Source organism: Serinus canaria, chromosome 1A (genome assembly GCF_022539315.1).
Source record: "Serinus canaria isolate serCan28SL12 chromosome 1A, serCan2020, whole genome shotgun sequence".
In the NCBI taxonomy this organism is placed as follows: Eukaryota; Metazoa; Chordata; class Aves; order Passeriformes; family Fringillidae; genus Serinus; species Serinus canaria.
In genome coordinates this window covers 43,714,647-43,739,306 of record NC_066314.1, presented here as the reverse complement: position 1 = coordinate 43,739,306, position 24,660 = coordinate 43,714,647, and the positions used below count along the sequence as shown (strand labels likewise).

The following is a 24,660-nucleotide window of genomic DNA, read 5'->3' as shown; positions in this document are numbered from 1 at the left end:
TCACTGACAGAATGAGATTCTTTATGAAACCATAAGATAGCTAGCTTAGAAATTTAATTCCATGCACAGATGTCACCTCAGATAACTTTCATTCTACTTTTAATGGAAACATTTTTCTCAGGACTGTGTGCAAGAGGAAACTCTGCCCTCCTCTGACGCATCCTGTGTCATTTCAGTGCTCTGCTGGAGTATGCAGCAGCACAAACATGTTTTCCTTGTTCTTTGGTTATGCCTCCATCTCAAGAAAGTAAGGCTAAAAATTGCTGTTAATACTCTTGATTCATAGGGGAAGAGGGAGAAAGAAAAAAAGTCAATCAAAGATCACTAATGAGAGATTTTCAGAGGAAATTATGTCCTCCTAAGATAAAGGTGAACTGAGATACAGCAGAACTCTGTGAGAAATGGAAAATTCTAACTTCTCCTCATGTTGCTCAGCATTATCTTTTGAAGGTCCATTTGAAGCCATCATCCCTACATTGTGGTAGAAAAAAAGAAATCAAAATTCTAGACTCTGGAACAGTCTGAAGTGACATTTGAAAGCCATACTAGGAGCATGAAGGAGCTGGGTACAAGTTAAAGCAGATCTGAGACAAGCCCAGACTGGAAAGTGGTGCTACAGAGAAAGAGCAAGCAAAGTTAGCTTTGCCTTTCCCTAAGGCAGAAGTCCTGTAGGGAGCAGTGTAGAAACAAAGAGGCCAGGATGGGTCCAGGGCCAGTAGAGTTGCACTGTGGTGGTGCTGTGCCTGAGCTAACAAGCTGAAACAGAGGGTGAAGCAATATGCAGCTGAAGCTCTAGAACATTCTGTCTTAGGTGGTCTCTGCAAGGCACTAGGCTACAACATGAGGACTTTCTCAGTCTCCCCACTGCCTTCCACCAAAGGGGCACCTACACTGCAATTAAACTCATTTCAGCTTTCAATAATTTCTTAAATTTCTCACATATTTTATTATTTTCCACATTTTGAACATCTTTAACCTGGCTACTGATACTGTTCCTGTCCTTTTGTGCCAAATTTGGTACAGTAACTGAAAACCAGAATTAGTATAATCTAAAGAATAAGTAATACTCTTAGAGCCAAAACCAACAATAGAGACCAAAGATGATGTTCAGAGGATGAGATACAGAGGAGAGGAAGACCTGTGGATTAGGAAAGGAAATGGAAAAATAAAAAAAGTGATCACTTACCAGCCGGTGAAGTATGTCATCATTTTTCTTATACTGTGGAAAAGGAAACCAGCTTCTAAAAAACTCAACTAGTTTTGACAGGATGCCTTGCTGAAAGGAACAGAAATTATTCCAATTAAAAAAAACAAACCAAAAACCAAAGCCAAAGTGAAATAAATAACGGCAGACAAATCCTTTACTTCTGCATTTGATTTTCTTGTTAATTCAGACCCAAGTACCTGTAAGGAAGTTTCACTTACTGTGTCTGGCCTAACTTCAGAGCACACTAAGAGAACATCTGCTTCCCGTCAGTTTGCTTGTGAACAGGAGAATAAAATAAAACCTTCAGTAACCCCACCTATTTGGAGCATAATGGATTGTTATGTTGTTCTGTTAAAAATAACTACAGCTAAGATTATATTGATCTCAAGTTGGCAGCTACTGCATTGATATGAAAGACTTTCTCTCTCCTGGAGGATAAAACCCCAAAGGTTAAATGACTGGCAGGCTGCAGAGAAGTGAAAGACCAGAACAGGGACAACCTTTCCTCAGCAGCCCACTGCAGCCTGAGCACAACTCCAGAGGAATTGTAAAGAGAGACAGGAAGAGTGATGGTAAGAGGAGGAAATTCCCCAAAAACTCCCAGTCTACAGCAGTGTGCACTACCAGGTACTTTGTCTCTGTGTAGCTTTCCACACAAACTAAATCCACACTTTTGTCTGAGCTGTAAATGTAACTTCAGATGCCACTAATAGAGGTACTCCCTCTCAGTCATCACACATTCTATTCCTGTATCTTCCTAAAACAAGATGCATGGCAGATTATCACTGAATAGATGCCTGGTTTTGCTTAAGTCTGCAGCCATTCAATAACAAAAAAGCACAGCTTTTGATACACCATTCTATCTACTTTCCTCAGACTGAACTGACAGGAAGTATTTTCCAAAATATTTAGTTATATATATTTCATGAATTCTGAGGCCCCATCTCAGTCTTCAGGCTGTTGACATGTAATACAATCAGGTAAAATGTATGTAAAAAAAAATTAATCGTGAAGTGCCTACATTTTGTGGCATACTGTTTCAAAATAATAATTAAAAAACCCATACAGATTCTAACAGCTCAATGTATAAAAGGTCACAGCTTCTGTTTCTCCCTCTTGTTTGGGTTTTTTCCCACTTTTTGTTCTCCTCTTGTTTGTATTTTTCTTGGTTTTACCCCGAACTACAAGTGGGAAATAGAAGAACAAACCCAAGCAAGAGGAGCTCAGAGTTTTGTAGTTAACCTGTGAGCAGCCTTGCAGCCTTCTGAAAGGCAGTGAGACCACTGTGATGCAGCAAGGCAGGGCAGAACAGCCTTAACATCAGGAACTGTCATCCTAAAGCCCTTGTGCTTCAACAATTTTTGAAATAACTTATTTTGGTGCCCATTTAAGTAAGTTAACTCAAGCTTTTCTTAACAAATGTCTCATCTTTCTGTGTACACTTAGAGTTTGAGATCTATGCCACAAGGAAGTGTTTATAGGTCAGTGAAGAGGCAAACCAGTAACAGGGATCTCATAATGATAGTTCTTCCCGAAACACTGACATCATTGTGGCTTAGCAGGAGGAGCTATCCCAGCAATTCACACTTAAGACTATGGAATAAATCCAAGTGATTGTATTTTGATGTTGCTCAAGGGCAATTACATAAGTCAGAAGACTGTCACTAAATGCAGCACAAGATCATCCTTCAAGTTTCTTGCACAGCAGTGCAACAGGAAACAAAATTTTCTAATTACAATTTGTAGAAAATGGAAATTAAATGAACAAAGTTCTTACTCTGCCTTTGAATTTCAGACAGGTATTTCACTGAAAAGTACTTTTCCCTGTACATTGAAAGCAGGGTACAGAAAGAGTAATCCATTTAATTTAAGAATATGCCTCTTGAATCCTGTAATTTTCAACTGCTTAGCCTTTGTAAGTCTTTGGATTTTTATAATGAACATTTAAAGCTACACCAAGGATAGTTTTACACTGCTACCACCTTACTAAACTAGACTGTGGAGTTACTGAAAAAACCTAGCATGCTACATAAGCAATCGTTTAGTTTCTCCTCCATGGTTTAGCTTAAAAATAAAGATCTGAGCTTGCATAAACACTCAACAGGCAAGTCAGTGCTTGAAAATACAAAACAAGACAACCCACTGTCTTGGGCTGTGACCCAATACAACACAGCAACACACTGAATTATCCACATCCTTGGAACAGTGTCTCACAGCTTGCATTCCCATTGGGAGTGTTAGTGACAAGTAAAACTACTTTCACCAACACACAAGTCAGGTCATGTTGCCAATGCTTCCAGAGTATTCTTACAGCTTTAGAACAACACTCAGTCAAACTCTCTGTAAACTAAATAACAAAGATGCATAACTCCTAACATTTAAAAAATATTAGCATAGTACATGCACATTTTAGGTAAATTGATTTGAATCTAAAAAATAATTCTAAGGACTATTTTTCTTTTGTAGAGAAATTCTTCAGAAGATAGTGCTACACACTGAATACCTTGCATGAAGTGGGTGGGAAGCCCTAGACAAAGGCAAAGGACTGGTCCCTCTGCCATCCCACATCAGGTCACCTGCACAGCTACACAGGGCGAGCCCCAACACAATTCTAAGAAGCTGCTTCCAGAACCAGCTCTGTTCTAATGACAAAATATCATCATATCTAAGGTGGGACAAGGTGTGACAGTATAACTAATTTAAACATTCAGATATGCACAGCAGTCTAGGAAAATGGCTGAGAAAAAAAAACCTGTAACTGGGAAGCAATAAATTCTGTAAAGTTCAAGCAGAATTACCCAAATGAGATTTAATTCCAGAAAACAAGTCTAGGAGCTCTTACTAACAGTGCTTTTGAGTATCAAGTGATCATGAGATCAGGACTATAGCTGTAACTTTCTCCAGAGATTGGCACAGCCAGGAACACTGCACCTATAATTATTATGCTAAGTCACATCTCCATAATCCCTCAGATGGGAGCTTGGCATTTCATCAGCCTCTAGAACACAACCTTAAAACACCTTTACAGCTTTTTAATTCACAGTTCATTAAGACTGTCTTCCAGTTTAAAAAAAAAAGGCCAAAAAACAACCACCAAAACGACATATCCTGAGAAGCATTTAAGATGTGCTTCAAATTCAACAGGTGCCTTGGCATTTCCTTAGGCCTGAACCACACACTCTGCATGGCAGGACAGCAAGACACAACAGAAATATTTGTATCAGTCACTAGGAACCTCTTTTTCTCCTCAGATTTGTTTTTTCAGTCTCTGGAGATCCCAAAGCAGGGATTCTTGCCAAATTCTTGCTGCGTGTCACCTGCTTACAGCTGCACAAGGTTCCCACTGACTGAACACAGGAGGAGGAAACAATCTCAACTCAAAGGCAAGGCAATACTCCAGCTTTTACATTCTTATTTTAATAAAGTGTCTAAGGCATTTGGAAACTTGCTTTTCAGAACAGAAGGAAAGTGATATACACATACTGGGAATCACTCAGTGTGGAACAGCATCTGCTCCCTGTAATCATAGTTACGTCAAGCCTCAAGGAAGATCACTTTATATTAGGACTGTGGGTAGGTACATATTCAGAAGTCAGAAACCATTTATTTTCCAGACATTTTATCATTTCAGTAGACTAGGCCAGTGAAGGAGAAGAGAAGGGAAATGGTAACAGTCTCATGTAAAACTGAGGAAATGACTGGATAGGAATGCAAATTATTTGTCTGTATGTCATAAAAAAGTTGCAACAAAGCCTCAAATCCTCCTAAATCCAGTCTACTTTGCTAAATGTGTGGCCAACTGCCTCTCCCTCATTTTCTTTCCTGTTGAGACACCCTACCAAAATGGGACACAGAAATCAAATGACAAAAACAGACTTTCTGACATCAGGTTACAAAAGAAAAGTGTTAACTCTTCCCAACTGGTACTGGAATTGCAGCAGGAAAAACCTCTGACAATTTATCACTAAAAATTACAGGCAGGTTTCTTCCTCATTTCCACTATGTATCCTTGTCTAGACAGAGATGAGACAATGTGAACATCATCTAGTGTTTGTAAGAAATGGACAGCCCATTTTCACACACCCACTCCCTTCAAGTTGCAAGACAAACCATGAAAAATTACTTCTACATCTGACACAATACTGGAGGAATTGCTGTCAACACAATAAAATTAAGCATAAAATGCTTGAGGGGAAGGGAGGGGAAAAAAACAGAATACTTGAGGTTTTTAAAAGCAGTATATCTTAATACTTTTCAGGTTCCTGACCCCACAGCACTTTTGTGTAAAATTCAGGGGAAATTTTATACACAAACACAATATCATACTGATTTTCTGACTGCCACAAAAGTAACTATACAAAATAATATAGCTGACAGTCCATGCATTACTTCATAGTGACCAACAGATTATCAACCAATGAAATGGCATCCTGTTTTTTTTTTAATTAACAGTGAAAAATGTAAATATTAAATAAATAAATAAATAAACATTTAATCAAAGTCTTCCTACACTAAGTCAGAATAGGTATCTTCAGTGTAAACATACCACAAACCAGCAATTAACTTTAAAGAGAAAACATATTTTCGGGTGATTTCTTGAGGGTTATGGTGAGTGCCAGCTGACAACTCTGAAAAGCAAAAGTCAGAGATCTAATATTTCCATGAATACTTTTAAAGGTAGCTCAAAATACAGAAAGTGGTGAGCTAAATCCAGATTTAAATTCAGCCTTGTTTTGTGACCAGTGATAGAAGCAATCATTATTAGAAATGCAATAGCTATCCACATCAACTATCTCATTCAAATTGGTTACTGCATCTCTACTTCCCAGAAATCCTCTTTCTTAATATGTTTTGTCACAGACAAAGCTATACTTAGCAACTGAATGCCTGGGAAGTGCTGGAAACTATAAATATTCTGTTCTAGAAAATTACAGGTTCTATTCCCAGAATGTCATGCTAAGCTAACATAATAAGATCCACTACATAAGATAATTTTCAACACTCAAAAAATTATTTATCAAAGCTTCTTGCTTCCCTAGCTTATGTAAGTGCAAAGAAACACTCCAAACTATACTGATTAACCACAGCTTCCAGATATGATAACAGGCTGACGTCTGGGGGTTTTTGCCTTTGTATTTTTAAATTACAGGAAGTGATTTCTCTCTGTTCTGATTTCTCCTATTTGTGAAGCAATGCAGTTCTCTTGTGAGAAGATAAATTCTGAGCAACAGGAAACTGCTCACCTTCTGGGCAGCACGCACAGTCTGCTCCCTTTGGCTTTCTGCTGCTGCACATTGCTCTGCCTTCTGTGACACCGAGGAACATACTTCAAAATCTGTGTGCCCCAAATCCTGCAGATATTGGTACAGTGGGGAATTCTGAAAAGGCAGTTATAAAAAGAAAAAGGAGAAATAAAAACAGTGTTAAAAATCATTCTGTGTTTCCCACAAAACACCACTGTGAATTCAGCAACCACACAGTGAGCAATGAATGGATTGAGAAATGGAAAAAAAAATTAGAAAAAGGCTTCTGCTCTCTTCAAAGATGGTACCAGTGTTGTGGCTTTAAAAAAAAAAAAATTCCACAGCACACAAATAAAACCCAACTCATCTTCTTAAAATTGCTGCAAAACAAATGATTTAAAGTCCTTAATAAAACAGAAAAAGCATGGAATTCTGATCATCAGAAAATAGTGATATTTAGAATTATCAGATATTTATCTATATAGATCTGTGAAATATCTTCTTGTTATCTGCACCAGGTACCTAGATTTACTTAACTGTTATTTTTCAGTTAACAACTACATATGGCAGTATCTAGGGCACATTTGATGAAAACAATACCTAGGATAACTCCAGTTCTACTCAGGACACATAAAGAGACTTCATTTTTAAAAGAAACTCTCAGCAATCTGTCTGGTACAGCCCAGTTAGACAGAGATTAATTTTGATCTCTGAAAAATTTTATTAACAAGAGTATGCAAACTCTAGCCAACTGCTTAGAAAGGACACCAACATCCAAATTTAACATACTATCAACCAAAATACTGTATATAAAAAGTAAAAACCTTACAGTAAATGATGCACAGTTGTGGAGGCCTGCAGAAATAACCACCTACAGAACACCTACCATTAATTGTTACACTGACTATCATTAACTTACTGGTGCAAGTTGTGAAGGGGATCACCTAACTCTGACTATGTACCAACATGGCCAAATCTCAAATGCTGCTTGCCATGAAATAAAACTTGGAAGCCATCATGCATACCAGCTGAATAAATTAACTTCAGGAATTTTTCTTAACCCTATCACCAGAGTACTATTTAAATCCCTCTTATCTATTTAAGGCATGCAATACCATACTTGTGTTTACTCTGTTTCAGTTACTCACAACAGATTCAGTATCCAGTCATTACATGAAACTTAAATATTCATACCAACTCACAGGTACAGACAATCACACCCACAATAACAATGATTGTGCAAAACACTAGGATAGGTTAATGACTCATTTCCTTGTGAGAAATTCCCAGTGTGATGACACAGTCCTATGTTTTCTCTAAGTACCCTCTTCCATGGTTGAGTACTTTTTCAAAATGCATCCAACTCTAATTAAACTGTGCTGTTCTGCACCAGCCGTTTCTCTCTAAGTAGAACATGCTATTTTACCAGAACTCCTTAATTAAAATGGAGGAGAAAACATAATAGACTAGAATACTTGTTCTATTTAAGACCCTGTGAAATTCACTTAACAACTTCAGGACGAAACTGAGAATATGCACGGATATACATAAAATGGCTTTCATACAGAGCCAGGCTGTGCACTGCCAACACACCTGGAACAACCTGAACACCTCCACACAAGAACTTTTGGGGTAGCATGGAATTTTCCCCATTTAGATGAAGACACAGACAAAGCAGTGGGTGAAGAGAGAATGTTTCCTTCAAAAATCATAGTTATAAGGCTCACTCCAGGAACTTCAAGGAAATCATATCTAGGCTCTTGGAAAACCTGATCATCATCTTGACCACACTTGCACCAGCCATTATATGACACATGACTGCTCTTCACTTTATTGGCACTCACCAACATGCAGACAGCTGGCAAAACAACCCAAAAATAACAAGGAGTTTTTCTCTATTATCTCAGGGTGCACCTTTCTTTGGGGTTCATGATGAGATAATTTTTAAAAGCTGATCAAGAAAACTGGTCTATTGCCATTAGATTAGTTCCATTTCCTCACAAAAATGGATGAGGGAAGGCAGAATGAGAGGTAGAGACAGACAGAGATTATCCACTGAAAACTGAATTATCTAAAATTTGGAAAGCTATCACTAATAAGTGCAATATGGCATAGTAAGAATGCCCAATTCTGGTTGCCTAGCTACATCACAATCTTCCATCTAACTGTAATTAGTAGATTTTCTACTCTACAGAAACAGTAAAAAATACACCATCTCTGCAAATATTAATGAAATTTCAGATTTCAGCCGCTAGCTAGGAAGAATAATTTTATTTGTTCTTGTAATTAAGGTAGAATATGGGACCTTACATAAATCCCCTCTGACTAACTCTTAGATGGCTCTTTTACATGGTCTTGTAATGGGTAAATTTACACTTTTTTTATCCCTGTTCAGAACTGGAAATCAGTTTTCTGACTATTAGCTTAGGAAATCGAAATTAATTAAAATTTAATGTGAATGTTATTCCTTTAATTAGAGAATGGGTCTTTCAGTTGGGTCTTCTCTTTCAGTTTCTCAGAAAGTACTCAGGCTACAAAATCTTCCTCTTACAGATTTCTTTGGTTCCACATGCTGTGTCTATTCGACTCTTTCTGAAATATTATTAGCAGAACTTACTTGCATATTGGAGGAATCCTGTATTTTTATAAACTTCAATGACCAAGAGCTATGCTGTGACTAAAATTCCTTATGTAAGTAAAACCACCATTGTTCCCCATTTCTGAATTCATTAGAAACATGCAAGATGTGGGTAAAGAAAGCAATGAATAAGAATTGGGCTGAGGCCCTTCTGAAATTAGATTATAAGGAATCTTAACAAACTAATTACAAAAATCATCTATTAAGAATAAGGTCTCTTGTACAGCACAGGCAATTTCACATTTTACTTAGAAAAATCTGAAGATTACACTCCTATTAGAAATACTACAGATGGCATATAAACATTAGTCTATGCTAACATAAACCCACTTTATTTATTTATTTATTTATTGTATTTCATTTCCTACTGGCCTGTCACTTGCAAAGCTGTGTGGTCTGCATAACTCATGGTTGCCTATAATCAAAGAGGAAAAAATGGAGGATGTCTCCACCAATCTAGAGATAATATCTCCCATGACATGTCAGTAATGTCTAGAAAATCCATTAAAGCAATTTTTCAAAGTCAAAGGGTAGATTTTATGTGTGGAAATTCATACAGAATTTCCAATATTATCAAGGAATCAGAAAATTATTAATTATGCTACTATACAACTGCAATATGATACCATTAAAATATCCTATTTTGAATACTGTGTTTCAGTACAAGAGACAGAAGTACTACACTTATTGCTTACAAAGCATGTTTCATCCTCACAAAGCTTTGAAAGCCATAATTAAATCTCATAATGTGTCTTATGTATCACAAATTATAGCTCTAAGTTTTTAGCTTAGATCCTTACCCAAACCTCTCACTCCTAAAAGCCTTCTTTTCCATAAAAAAGATTGCAGACCTGCACATATTCTTGAACATGCACTTCTAAATGTGAGAAAAGTTCCTTGGTTTCAACTCATGCTGTTGTTCATCAGCACTGTCAGCTCAGCTGCTTTCACCTGCAAATATCATGATGATATCAAAAAAATACACTTCTTGGTTGGGGAAAATAGGAGGCCTCTGCCTTGTTTCCTCCCAACTTTTTTTGCTCAGAATTCATAAATTCCTTTTTACAACAGTCCATCATTAAAAAGGGAAAAAAAAACCACAACAGCTTTTACATTTCTGCATGTGATATAAATGCTACACTTTTATTTCAAGAAATTCAGGATACACCATTAAGTTTATCCTTGCAAGCAGTAATAGGTGGTAATAAAAAAAAATAAAATTAGACCTGTGAAAAAGCTTTTACATTAGAATGTAAGGTAAAGGGACAGCAAGTTTGTTTCAGTGGATGGCACAAAGAGGGAATTTTAAATACAAAATCTCATCTTCCTATTAATACAGCATATTATTCTAGAGGAATCTATTCCAAGGACTTTTGAATTTTTACTTTTAACCACTCTCAACTTAGATAATAACTAGAATCGTTAGTATTACTCCTGTTAGACAGTCAGGTTTGTTTGTTTATTTCTAGTTTTCTCTGTCAGAATGACATGGTAATGAATAATGTAAAAAGTAGAGAGGAAATTTAAAAAAAATAATTAAGCTCATTATTACGTTACCATCACACTATCAGTTACTGATAGGAAATATTATCTCAAGTAATTGATACCAAAACAAGGTTTTTCAGCAGTATGCTCTATTTATTCCTAAAGTTTCCTCCAAGTTGCTGCTGCTTTGTAGAAGTCACTTTCTGAGACACAGGAGACAGGGATTACATTTACGGCCAGTGCATTTTTAAAAATTATCTTAATTGTTCAAAATGAGTGCTGGAAATGAAACAGATCCAGAACAGAAAGAAGACTAAAAGCCACTCTTCTTTGCTGTACTTTATGCAGATTATATTTGAAAAAACTTGTTAGCAAGTGAAGCGAGATAGTCAGAAACAGCTGATGTACTGAGCAGGAACATGGTTTTTGAAAGTTTGAAGAATCAGAGTTTTCTATGGACTCAGCAGAGACCAACAAAAAACCACTTATCTTTTTATGACTTTTCTAACTCCCTACAGTAATAGTGCAAAGTCATTCAGTTGTAACCATTTACAGTACGGTATAGGTTTATCTAAGCTCCCGTTAACAGAATCAAGAAAGAAAATCCTTTCCTCTTCATTGACAACTCCATAAGCATATTTATTTTAGATCCATACTGCTAAAAATTATTTCACTCACAAACATATGTTTAATTACAGTTCTTTTTTCAATGCTGAAAGTGGTTGAGACTCATTCTAAACCCAAGATATATTTTGCAGGATTAAAGAATAGTACACTAAATTACTGTGGGTCTTTAACATTCTAGCAATATTTATTTTAATAGAGCTGGGTTAGGAAAAAACATAATCTAAACTGAAGACTGAGCATTGTGTCTGCAATTATAAGACAGTAAAATTTTTTTAGAAATCAAAATCAAGGCAAACACCAAAATATAATCTGACATAACATTGCCTACTACTATGTGATGGAAAGGCTGTATTAATAGAAAATTCCCTAGCCTCAGAAAACAGTTGCTTTTGATAGATTAATACTTACATCTATTACAGCCTTGCAAGCACAGATACCACACTTAAATATCTGAGGCATTTTGAGAAAAACCTTTGCATGCACGTATCAGAGACTAAGACACTGTTAGCTTTTATAGCCTTGTTACAATAGCAGCTGAAAATCAAAACCACACCCAATTATTTTTGCTGATGCATCATGAAGTAAATGACTCAGGATTTCTCCAATAAAGACAGGGGCTTCCCTTACCCTTGTTCTTTACTATGGCACAATTTGCCACTTAGTAGCTAATTAAACAGATTAACCTTATAAGCAGTATTTAATGACATTGGACAAAGGCTTAAATATCTCCTCTTAAAATATGGATGTTGTTCAAAGCTGAGGTTTCCAGTGTTCCAAAATCACTGTGGGAGCTTAAGCCACCTCCAAAATAACTACAATTATGAATTATCAGTTTAAAACCCCAAGGGATTAAACATTTCTACCGGAATGACAGCAAAGGCTAAGGTATGCTGAACAGGTGGCTAAATTCAGAACAAATTACCAGTATTGAAATCTTCCCCTCTCTCACAACAGATCTGAAAAAGTTGAGCTAACACTCACAGACAGTGCGATCTTTGTCTCCTGGAAGAGCGTATTCCATTTTTCTCTTTGGTACTGCTCCCATGCACCTGACAAAATGTCGCCCACCTCCCCGTTTCTTTCTGCTTGTCCCGCCAGGATGATCCGAGACGAGGATGAGAAGAAGCTGTCAGTGTAACTGCACCTGTGTCCCTGCACAGAGGCATTTTCCTCCCAGCATCAGCGGATGCAGTTTGAAACTTCCCAGGATCATGCGATTTCTCCTGACTAATGTGGCTTTCTAATTGGGAGGAGGGAGACGAAGATGACAGATTGCTAAAGGCTTTTAAAAAGATGCTGCTTGAAAGAATTATTGCACATTGATCTCATATTCAGCCATTAATAAGACTTTCCAAGCAACGGTGCTTAAAAGCCTTGGTCATATTCTCCTGGCTGGTAACCACCTCCTCCTGAGTGCTGACTGACAAAGAGCCAGGCGCTGCTGACACGGCTGGTATTAGACAATGACTTCAAGGCAGCCAGAGAGTCATTTAGATTTCCTATTCTGCTTTCACTGCCACAGCAGCACACACCATGGTTTCTCCAGCACTACAGTATCATCTGCTTTAAAAGTATGCTCTGAGAACTACTACAAAGCCATTAATCTATTACTGTTCCCAGATATTTTTTGATGCACAATATCTTGGTCAGTGGCAGGAGTTGGCATGGGGGGGGGTGGCATGGGGCTGGGTCAGGGGAAGGTTGGGCTGGGTATCAGGAGAGAATTTTTTACCTTGGGGGGGTGGCTGACTACTGGAGCAGGCTCCTCATGAAGGGGGCCATGGCATCAGACCTGTCTGAGTTTAGGAAGCATTTGGAAATGATCTCAGGACTGTGAGGTGATTATTGGGGTGTCCTGCATGGGGCCTGGAGTTGGGCTCGATTACCCAGTTGGGTCCCTTCCAACTCAGCATATTCTGGGATTCCATGATATGTACCTATTTTGCATGGACTCATGCGTCCTCAGGAGTTTGGGAAATTTTACAGCCTGTGTATATTTCTGTATCACTGTATCTCTGACATGGGAATTCTCTTTCCTTTGCATTTTACAGCAGGTGGCTGCACATTACTGCCATAGTGGAAAAGCATTAGAAAAAAACATTACATACTAGACAAAACACTGAAATTCACTGAGAGCTCTGCACTGTTTACCCATTCAAAAGTGGACCTAAAAAAAATGCAGGTGAAAAGCTGAGCAGGTCCTTTCTGACAGATGAAAAATACTGGAAAAACTGCAAGTAAAAGCAGTGAACATTACTTTCCCTGAAGGACAAGGTAACAAGCCAGCCAGCTCTGCACCTGGAGTTTTGGGTGGGAAGTCACTCATCAGACTAGGCTGATGATACTGATGATACAGCAAGGCTGCTTTGCTTTATACCAGTCACTAACTCACTGAAGATTTACTCCTTCATTTACATTCAAAACTCAATTAATTAAACTAACACACCCGACTGGTAAACTAGTGAAATATTTCTGATACAGTTTTGAAACCTCTTTAAAACATTAGCTCCAAATAATCAACTTATCTACCACAGATCATGTCAATTCTTACTCCTAATGACAACACACTGTGCAAACATCTATACTGAAGAGAAAGGCATTCAAGACCCAAAAGGCAGTCACATTATGAAGATTGAAAGAAAACTATACTGAGCAATTCTTTCTATTCCAGTGTCTCAAGAAAGTTGATTCATGACTTGAAAAGGAGTACTGCAGTAGTAACCCTCTGTACATGACTCCAGAGCAGCTAAGACAGAGGAGGATTAAAAAACGGACTTCAAAATTTACTCTGAATCATCGTGTACATTCATCTTAAAATTTTCTATTAAAAATAGTAATGGCAGTATAGATTTACACACTATATGGTCCATATAATACTTTAATCTATTTCTTCTGATATCCAGAAATGCTTGCTGAGTTGACTTGGCCTCTTCAACAACCAGACTATTCTTCACAGTTTAAAGCTTACACTTTATTTTCTCTGTGGTATCACCTGCCCCCAGTCATGTGATGAAAAGGAGCACAGTGTCCTCCCCTTCAACTTAGCAAAACGCTGAGAAGCAAAATATCTGAAGCAGTCCATCCGTCACCAGCCCAAGTGCCTGAACAGCACACTGCAATCCTCAGCAGAGCATCTCCCCAGGCTGCATTCACATGGTCAATTTCATCTGCCATTACCCCTGGGTGCAGCTGAAAGCTGCAGTACCACTTTAGAACCCTGAGTTCTAATTTATGCAGCCGAGTGCTGAGATGGGACACGGAAACAATCTGATAGGAAAAAAACGAGGGTGCTTTTTTTCCTTAGCCAAGTTAGTTTGTCTCATCAGTCTCCTGAGCCATTGTGCAGCATCACCCACAAATCCAGGTGCCTGCATAAGGAAGAGGAGGTGAATAAACTGCAAAAGAGGAGTGAAGCCCAAACATCTTTTTCTGCCAACAGCCCACACTTCAAGCAGACAAAGCACAGTCCCAAAACCAGCTCATTTAGAATGACAAGTGAACTGTGGCTTTGACACAGCCACAGTTTAGAACTGGCTTTATTGTATGCATACATAAAAAATAAGAGTACTACATCTTTACTTCACCCACTATTCAGTGAGAAAAATCCTACTAACAGAGCATTACTGACAGTACTGTTGAAGGTGTGTGAATGCTGGTTTTCAGCTTCTTTTTCCTAATGTGTGTTTGAGACATTATTTTTTAGAATACAGCATTACAAGTCTGATGCCTGACAAAAAAACTATTATTTTGCAAGTCCTAAATTTTTCAGGTTTTTGAATAAAAGTGACTTAAAATTCTCATCACATCAAGAAGTTTCTAAGGTTAGATTCCTTGGTTTTTGTTTAATTTTTTAAACAAAATTATTTTAGAACAGACTATTTAGGTGAAAAAAACATTTGTGAAAACACATGACTGAGTGTTTTGATAAAAGCTCAACCTTTTAAACATATGGTTTAAAAGGGTTCAGATAAGGACTTGAATGTTTAGTGATGCACCAATATTCTAAGAAATACCGCATTTTAGACATGTCTTACTGTTGTAGGCGTATAGGAAATGTATTAGCTAAAGCCTGTTCTGTATACAGTGTATCATGCTGGGAAATGGTGGTGCTTCTTCCTAGGGTATCTTTCCAATCTTACAGAAATCTGTGGATCAGAACATTACATGCAGGCATCCTCTGTGCCCCTCAGCACCAAGCAGCATCTTGGTTTGATGCCTAAATAAGCAGTGATTTATATGGTATTGTTCAGTCTGGGACTTCTACTGGGCCAAACAATTCCAAATTTAAAAGTCTGGAGTTAAGTAATGATCAGATTCTCTAGATCTAGAATAAAACATTAGATTCCACTGTAATACAACCATTATGACACACAGCCAGCTATTCTTTAATGTCGTCTCGTTCACAGGGGTTCCAGGATGAGGGAAGAGACGAGAAAGTTGACTCCATGTATCAGAAGGCTTGATTTATTATTATATGATAGATAATATATTAAAACTATACTAAAAGAATAGAGGAAAGGATTTCACTACCAGGCTAAGCTAAGAATAGAAGAGGAATTGAAAACAAAGGTCTTCTCCCAGACCGAGACCGGCCAGACAGGTGAACTGTGATTGGCTCTTAATTGGAAACATCCTGAGGAGGCCAATCACAGATTCCCCGTTGCATTCCACAGCAGCAGATAAGAATTGTTTACTGTTTGTTCCTGAGGTCTCTCAGTTTCTCAGGAGGGGAAAAATCCTAAGGAAAGGATTTTTCATAAAACATGTCAGTGACACTTTAACATGTAATTTCTACCAGTACTGAAATAGCTAATGAATAGCAATATTAAGTAAATAATATGGACAGAATTGGTTGTAGGAATGGCACTAGACTCATGTATGAATAAAAGCAATGTCTCAAGTAAGAAAATATTTCTTTCCTAATTAAAAATTTTAAAAATGGAAATTTTATGCCAATGAAATTAATTCAGCATTGCACAATTGTACATGTACATAATTCTGATATAAATCCTTGTATTTCAAACACTACATATGCAAAAGCCCTTAAAAATCTAAGGTGGTGGCAGTTTGGTATTGTGTGTGTCAAAATCATATATTTGTGCAGTCTGAGTAATTTTCTTCTAAATACACAGAATTAAAACAGAAAAAGAAAGGGTCACCTACAACCCCTCTACCAGAACTGCTCTGTCACAGTAAGGATCACTTTCTGGGATTTCAACAATGGTCTGGGTGAAACTGAAGGAAGGAGCATCTCACACATGAGGCGAGCCTGAGAGAGCTGGGACTGGTGAGCCTGGAGAAGCCTCAGGGTGGCTCTCATATCCAAAGAAAGAGCGCAAGGAGGAGAGAAATGGGCACTTTTCAGTGGTGCCCAGTAACAGGACCAGAGGCAATTGGCACAAACTGAAACACATGAGGTTCCCTTTGAACATCAATAAATTTTTTTGGTGCGAGAGTGACTGAGTATTGGCACTGGTTGCCCAGAGAGATTGTGAGATCTCTCTCTATCCTTGATTATGGCCCTGGGCCATTAATTCTACATGACCCTACTTGAGCAAGATAGACCAGATGACCTCCAGAGGTCCCTTTCAATATCAAACATTCTGTGGTTCTGCGAGCACAGCTTCGATATCTATCCAAAGGTTAAAAAAAAAAAAAAAAAAAAAAAAGAAACCCAAGCTAGCACAAACTCATTAAAATATAGGACAAATTACACAGCTGAAAACAGAAACTGGAAGCTGAAAATGCAGTATCTGGATCACCTTCATCCCAGTGTTCTGAAAGAATGGGCACAGGAGATAAAAGATGCAGCAGAAAGGATTTTTGATAAATCTATAAACTCAAAAGCAGAAAAAATCCAAGCATAGTGCCTATATTTAAAAGGAAGAAAAGCAATCAAGACTATGTCAGGTCTATGAATTTGATCAAAAGCTAGCATGCTACTGAGAATAATTATTCTTTCTTGCAAAATTCAAAGACAAAGAAGAAAACAAATGATCATCAAAGAAGATATCACATTGGTTCACCAGAGGTAGATTGTACCAAACTTACTTGACATCTTTCTTCGATAAGACAGCTAATTTTTAGATAAAGGAAATGCAGGAAGTTTATGTCAACTTTTTACACTATGCTGTATGGTTATGGACTTTTGATACTGTGCCATATCAGTTAGATAAGAAAGATGGGAAAGGAACCAAGTATGTTGATGGCAGAGATAACAATGGTCTACACTGAATGGAAAGCCATTGGATCAGAAGGTTACTAATGGAGTTCATAAAGAACGAGTCTTTGGTCAAAGCTTTTGCATTTTTAAAAGCTTTGATATTTGCCATAATTAAACTTATATCAAAAACCTTGCTAATGACATTTCCTGATAAGACCAAGGAACATCATATATGCAGAAAAGGATTGAAACATAATAGAAAAGGAATGGGAAGACCTTAAGTGGGTATTGTTAATGGCATGCAATTTAACAACAGACAACAGCAAGACCTTACACAGAGGGACTAATAGAAGCAAACTCTCTAATGATGTGGAAGCTCTTGATAAAATCAAGGACACATACAAGCAGTTACCCTATCATACTATATCGAAGTCAAACTCTACTCCCAGCACCCAACACCAGGAAAAGAGGGCACAGCCTCAAACTGCACCAGGAGAGGTTCAGGTTGGACACCAGCAGAAATTCCTTAACAGAAAGAGTACTTAAGCACTACTGCTCAGGTAGGTGGTGGAGTCACTATCCCTGGAGATGTTCAAGAATCAACTGGCCCATGGTCCTAGTTGATAAGGTGGTGATCAGTCAAAGGTTGGACTTGATCTCAGAGGTCTTTTCCAACTTAAATATTTCTGTGATTCTGTAAATTCTAGAGACAGATAAGAACTATATAAGATAATGGAAAATATTAGCTGATGTGCAAGTAGGTATGAAGTGGGCATGAATAAATTTCCAGTCAAAAATTAGGTGGCAGTTATAAATCATCAAAGTCCTGACACAGTCCCTCCACTGGCATAATGATGCAGAAATTTAGCTAGTTTGAACAAGAAGCTTCTTTAACTTAAACATAAAAAAAAATAAAACAAGCAGGAGATCACATTGTCCACACAACAATAAAAAAACCTAATACAATTCAGTCTCATACAAATATACAAAATGCTGAAAATTTGCAGAGGATTCCAAGATACACTGTAACTGCATCATGATGGTCTTCCAGATTTTGTAAAAAGCCTCATCTTAAGCAACTTAGCATCAATTTGTTATCTCATGATCTCCCTTAATAAATTCAGACAAACACTAATAAAGCACACCATTTATTGTTCCTCCATTGTTTAGTACGATCTGCTCTACACTGCCACGATTTTTAATTTGTCATGCTGCTGGGTAGACAAGCTCAGGCCCAACATACTAGGGGCACCTCTGGTGTTTCTGGAGCTCTGTTTCTTCCCACTGTGTTTGTAGCATTTTAATTAGAAGAGCAACTGCTTGTAACAAATGCAAGAACTGAAGTGCTGGGACTACTGAGTCAGTGAATAAAAATTGCTGGCTGCTGCAGGAATTAATTTATAAATTGATAGAATATGGCAGCATTTAGTGGACAGAGTAACTGCCCATCATTCACTATTGTTCAGTCATGATGATCTGCAGTGGCATTTGAACTTGATGGAAAACACTGCTCTCCCAAAGCAGGAATGCAGTTTGTGCTTCTTTGCCTTCAAAGATAAATTAATGTAAAAGATACTTGGATAGTGAGAAAAATGAATGGTCCTTGGAAGCTCAGAAATATTTATCAGCAGGCCATCATCTGTTTGATGCTGCAAAATGATGTCTTCAGGGCCAGCTGGACAGAGCTATGATCCAAAAAACATGCGAAAAATAACCTGGAACACATGAAGTATATCCTATTTGCTTCCATCCTTTTGAGTGTGAGGCACATGAAAGACACTTCTTTCCTGATTACACATTTGTTAGCCTTATAACATCCATTGGTATCTTGCTGAAGGGATCTCCAAATGCACAGAGAAAGCTGCTGTTCACAGCAACTGAGGTCTAAATATTAAATGCTAAAAGCCTTCTTGCAACAGTGATTGCTGAAGAACATGGGAAGTGACCTACTGAGGTGCAGAAAAACTGTAGTTGCTTACCAGAAATGGCAAATAATTAAGTGGGAGAGAGTGGGGGCCAAGAAAACAAAAATTAAAATTAATATGTTGTAACATTAACTACCCCAATACTTTGTGACTCCTTGCCAATACCCATCTCTGGCTCATGTGTGTCAAGTATGCTCATAATTCTCTGTGGAGCCTTCATTTTACAATAGCATGAACCCTGCTGAGTATCCTGAAGATAATTTTGATGTGTATTTCACACTACCCATTTTTATGAGTTGGCAGTTTTGTAGTCCAGCCAATCGGCCAACCCAAACAGCCTGTATTTGTCCTACTGTTGCTTTTCTGATTTTATTATGATGGACCAAAATATAGAACAGATGTTACTGTGTCACTCAGTGTATGGATATATACACACACACACAAACACTTGGTACAGTAAATGCATCCAAGAGCCTTTATTAGTGATGGAAATCCTTTCTGAAAACAAAGATAATAATGAAGAGCATATGCAAGGAGATCTTTTACTCTTTATGCAGCAGAAATTTTTCAATCAAAATGGTAGCTGCTGCATGAACTGAAGAACGGTGAAACTGTAAAACAAGTACCACTTTTACTGAAGATAGAAATGCAGAGAGCAGGCATTATACTTGTGAAATAAATTCTCACCCCAGATTTATAGTATGAATGGAAGCAATTTAATGTATCAACAACATAAACAATAAATCTTATTGTTAGGATCCAAGGTTGGTTGTGGATGAACACAAAACTTTGTGGTATGGACCAAAGACTAACGACATACTGCTTACACAGCTGAGAAAAATTAATTGCTTATGTAAGGAGTGTTCTGCATCCTGGTTGAAGGAGAAGCCTTACTGCACTTATAATAATTACTAATTTTAAAGACAGCATTTCTCTATAACCACTTTGTATACCTGCAACACCAGGTGCGTCCTCCATTAAGATACAATTACACTTACCCGCTGCACAGACTGGATTTTGTTACCAAACCGCAACAGCTGATATATTTAGCCACTGTTATTTCAATAAGGCCAAGATCATATTGTGGCTCTAACAAGACGTGATATAACTAGACACGGTTTATGTAAATCCAGTAATAACAAACACTACGGAGATAAAGCGGTTTCAGTGCTCACTGCACAGTTGTGTGCGTGCAGAAAGACACCTTTTACGTGCGTGACCCACTCAGAAGCAGAATTTAGCTCTTTACTCCCTCCGCGCTGACCCCGCGGTTCAGCTCGGCTGACCGGGCGCCGTTCCGCAGCCCGAGCGGCGCTCACGGGCGGCTCTCAGGGAACCCCCACCGTCACGGGCCTCGCCACACCTCCCACCGCGGCCGCCCGACAGCGGGGCCGGGCAGCGCGGCACCGCCGCACAAAGGATCGCCCGGCCCCGCTGAGCCGTCCCGCCCTCGGCCTGCGCGGAGGGCGCGGCGCTGGCCCCGGGCTGCTCCGGGACGCGGGACACGCCGAGCACCGCCCCGACCCGCCGCTCTCGCCGGTCCCGCCCGACGCTGCCCGCCCGCGGCGGAAGCTGCCCTGGGCCGGGCCCCGCGCCCGCCTCGCGCCCCTCGCCCCCCCCCGACCCGCCCGGTGCACACCGCCCCTGGGGGCCGTGGCGCAACGAAGGACGAAGACACCCGAGCCCAACCCGCGCCAGGTCGCCCCGCGCCCACCTCAAACACCACTTCTTCGTCGAACTCCGGTGTCATCCTTGCCCGCCATGCCACCCCCTCCTTGCGGGCACGCTGGGAAACCGAGTCCGCCGTGCCGCCGACCGCCCAGCCCCGCCCCGCCCGCTGGGCGCTGCCTCGCTCCGGGGAGAACTACAGCTCCCAGAAAGCATAGCGAGCGCCCGCTTTCGGGCGCCCTGTGGGCGGGGCAGATGGGGCGGGGGCGGGGCGGGGGCGGAGGCAGCGGGGGCGGGGAGGGGCGAAGGCCCGGCAGGAGTGGCCAGTAGGGGGCGCTGGCGGGCGCCGTGTGAGGGCGCTCCGTGTGCCGCGGCCGCGGGGTGGGATGCGGCGGTGGCGGGCGGGGGGAGCTGCTCCTGCTCCGGCTGCTCCTCCGGCTGGGTGGCGGCGCGGGGGAACAATGGGCTCCTTCTCCTCGGCCCTCAGAGGGGCCGTGGCGTAAGGGACGAGGGGAAGCGCGGCTCCGCGCCTGGGGAGCACCATGAGCTCCGCCGGTGAGTGTCCGGGGAAACTTTGGGGAGCGGCGGTTTCCGTCCAGCCGGCGGCCGCGGCTGCCCCCGCGGCCGGACAGCGTCACCTCGCTCGCCCCGCGGCGGCGGGGACGCGGGGATGAGGGGCTCTTGCCGCCAGACGGGAGCCGGAGCCGCCGGCGCGCTCCCCGTCCCGGCTGCGCGCTCGGCTCGCTCCGGGGGCAGCGCGGGGAGGCGGGCGGGGAGCAGTCGGAGCGTGAGGGGCGCACCCGGCTCGGGGAACAGCCCTCCCCGGGGCACAGCCCTTCCCGGGGTCCGCTACGGGCTCCCCGCACCCCTGGGCACGTCCTGCACGGGGTTGGGGCTGCGCCGGGCTCTCCGCTCGCCGCCCCGCGTGTCCTGAGCGGGTCTCTGCGCCCGGGATGAGCTCACGGGGGGGGAAACCTGCTGGGGGCCGGGCTCTGGCAGGAGAACCAGCACCGGCGCTGGGGCTGTCGCTCCGTCTGACTCCGCGGAGCTGCGAGAGTTTGTCAGCTGCGGCTTTGCTTCGGGGATGTACCTGCCTTGGCCGGGATCTTGCGCGCAGGATCCCCACGGGGGTGCTGGAAAGCGTTCGCTTCTGGCTTTTCCAGCTGCGGGTTGGAACTGACCTACTTCAGTGCTTTCCTTACCTTTCCTCCTCCGTTTCTTGACCGCTGCCAGTTTAATGACTAAAAGAGCTCCAAGGCAAATTCTTGGTTGAGAACAAGAGCACCCCGTGTTTAAGGGAATTGCTCCTATTTATATTTGCTTGCACGGTGGTGTGCTAACTTAGCGCTTTTGTTCAGGCATCTGTTAGATTAGTAGATTCCTTTCTTATCTGCCTAAAGACGAGAACAGGAGTTGTTTCTGCGTAGAAAACATGTCGTGTAAATTATGATGTATTGGATGGAAACACAGCTAATTGTAGGGTTAAACGGGAAGCAGCAAAGTGCTTCCTGTAAGGATTGGGGTGGTGGGTGTTCTAAAGCAAAAGCAATACACAGTTATCAAGCGAAAATATCTACCCAGTTGTCAGTGTTTGCCTCTCAGGTATGTCAACTTGTTGTTGACTCCGGCGTTAATTAAGTTATCCGAACTCTCACAGCTAATCAGAATTTACTGGAAAATGAAAAGCGATTTAATGCACCTTTCTGCTTCATTTAAAACATTTCCATTTAAATATGTTTGACAGACTGATTTTGTTTAGATTTTGAGAAGCATGTAATAAAGCAGGTTATCTCTGCTTAACCAGCTGCATTGTATGTTCCCGTTTTTAGTAGTGCTGCTGATTGTGCAGTTCACACTGATCTTTAAAGAGTTAAACAGCTGTGCACATAAGTGTTAGGGGGTGCTCAAGAGCTGGGCTGTTAAAATTTGATACGGTACTAAGTTTCAGAAAGTTGGGTAGATTTTCAGTACTAAACAGTGATTTCAGGACTTTTAGATCTTAGGTGGTGTGACTAAATCAGTTTTAAGTGTCCATTGTGGTGATGTTTATGGGGAAGGTGAGAACAAAGGGGTTCTGGTGAATAAAGTAAGCAAAAGAGAAAAAGAGATACTGAGGAATATCAGAAGAGAAAGTGGGACAGTTTCATGGCAAATCTAAATTTCAACAAGTTTTTCAAGAGGGAGGCATAAAAAGTACTGGGCCAGAAAGAGGGAAGATGAGGAGTATTTAAGAGGGAATGAAGAGTATTTTGTGTGATGCATTATGTGACGATAAAATACATGGGGAACAGGTGAAACAAGATTAGAGATTCATGATCCTGCTGACAGCATCATGACAGCCTTTGACATTTCAGTTAAGGTATGAAAAGGCTGAAGAGTGCCAAAAGACAGATCTGAAGGTTTAATGTACCTCTCTTGATATTTGCTGCAGAATTTAGTGCCTGTAATATACAGGCATTCTTTATAAAGCTATTGCTCATATAAAAACTTAACAACTCCTGTATTTGAATTTCAGTCTTGTGATCTGTAGAACCTGTTTCCTACACTGAAATTACTTAATTGTGAATTCAATTCTTACTCTGGTTTGTGCTCTGTAAGCCAGTTTTCTGAAAACTGGTTGGTAATAGAGCTTTTCTGTAAAAATGTTACTGTCTGTGAAGGCTTCAGGTGGAACTTGAAATCCTAGAAATCCTTCCTTCAGTTTGACTTGAGGGACCCAAGTGCCTCTCTTGGGTCTTCTTTTAATGTACCTTTAGGACAAAACAGCATGGTACACCATCATCTGTATTGCTTTAATTTTCTTTTTAAGTAACATCTGCAGGTGTATGCTTGATATGCAGGGCTTTCTCTAAGAGAGATACTGTGTTATTTGAGGGAACTGTGGTATGGGGAGAAACCCCAAACACAGCTTCTCCCCAAAGCCAGAAGTTCCAGAAGAGATTGATAACCCAGCCTTAAGCTTGCTCCAGCTTACCTTCTGCCTTTCTAAATAATGCAGTGCATATTCAGTGTCTTGCTATGTATCTTTTCTATTTCCTCTACAGAAGTGTTTCAGTTACATCTCAGTCCAGAACTAACATAACTCTGTGATGGAGTTCTGCCACAGCTGTTGCTTACATGTTTCAAAATGTGTATGTAAGTCTGGAATTATTGCAGCTAAGGGTCTATAGCACTTTTAAAAAACACTTCTATATAATTTGAAGGTTATCCTATTGTAGTGATCAACCCCTATGTTGGTTTCAATCTTCACTTACAGCTATACTCGTGCCATTGCTTTCTCATGCACTGCCCAAGATATATTTACATATATACACACCATATATATTATGTCAATGAATATCCATTTACTCATTTCTGCCTGAAAGTAATATGCTGGCTTCAAGTATGTGCTTTGCCTTTAAAAGGAAAAAACAAAAGCTCAGAGTTATGAGTTTGACATTTATTATTTCTTGCTGAAGAAACAGTCCTTATATGTGAATCTATAGAGCTTATTTAATGTGGGCAGAATGTATAGCTTAGGCTTGAAATTGGATTTGACAACAACAATGAGAAAAATGTATTTTAATGTCAGAAATGTAGTTCAAATGGAAAAAACCATAGCAGGAACAGAATAAACAAAATCATCATGACTTTTCCAATCAAACTTCATTGCTTTCAAGGATTGAAAAAAAAAATGAGGCCTGCAGCGTTTAATGTCCCTTTAA

At 40.2% G+C, this 24,660-nt stretch overlaps 2 protein-coding genes across 7 annotated transcripts in view; one reads left to right on the top strand and one right to left on the bottom strand.

Annotated features, from left to right (window-relative positions):
- VEZT (vezatin, adherens junctions transmembrane protein) overlaps window positions 1–21,135 on the bottom strand; it is a 52,643-nt gene extending 31,508 nt beyond the window's left edge. For all 4 annotated transcript variants that reach the window (XM_030237888.2, XM_030237889.2, XM_030237891.2 and 1 more), the window contains exons 1-3: window positions 21,003–21,135; window positions 6,451–6,585; window positions 1,187–1,276 (exon numbers count right to left, since the gene is read on the bottom strand). In XM_030237888.2, coding sequence (XP_030093748.2) covers window positions 1,187–1,276; window positions 6,451–6,585; window positions 21,003–21,038 — 261 coding nt within the window. In that variant the 5' untranslated portion in view covers window positions 21,039–21,135. The remainder of the gene's footprint in view (window positions 1–1,186; window positions 1,277–6,450; window positions 6,586–21,002) is intronic.
- A 172-nt stretch (window positions 21,136–21,307) lies between these two features.
- FGD6 (FYVE, RhoGEF and PH domain containing 6) overlaps window positions 21,308–24,660 on the top strand; it is a 72,341-nt gene continuing 68,988 nt past the window's right edge. For 2 of the 3 annotated variants that reach the window (XM_018910098.3, XM_050984419.1), the window contains exon 1: window positions 21,308–21,511. In XM_018910098.3, coding sequence (XP_018765643.3) covers window positions 21,499–21,511 — 13 coding nt within the window. In that variant the 5' untranslated portion in view covers window positions 21,308–21,498. The remainder of the gene's footprint in view (window positions 21,512–24,660) is intronic. The other variant, XM_018910097.3, reaches the window with a different exon arrangement.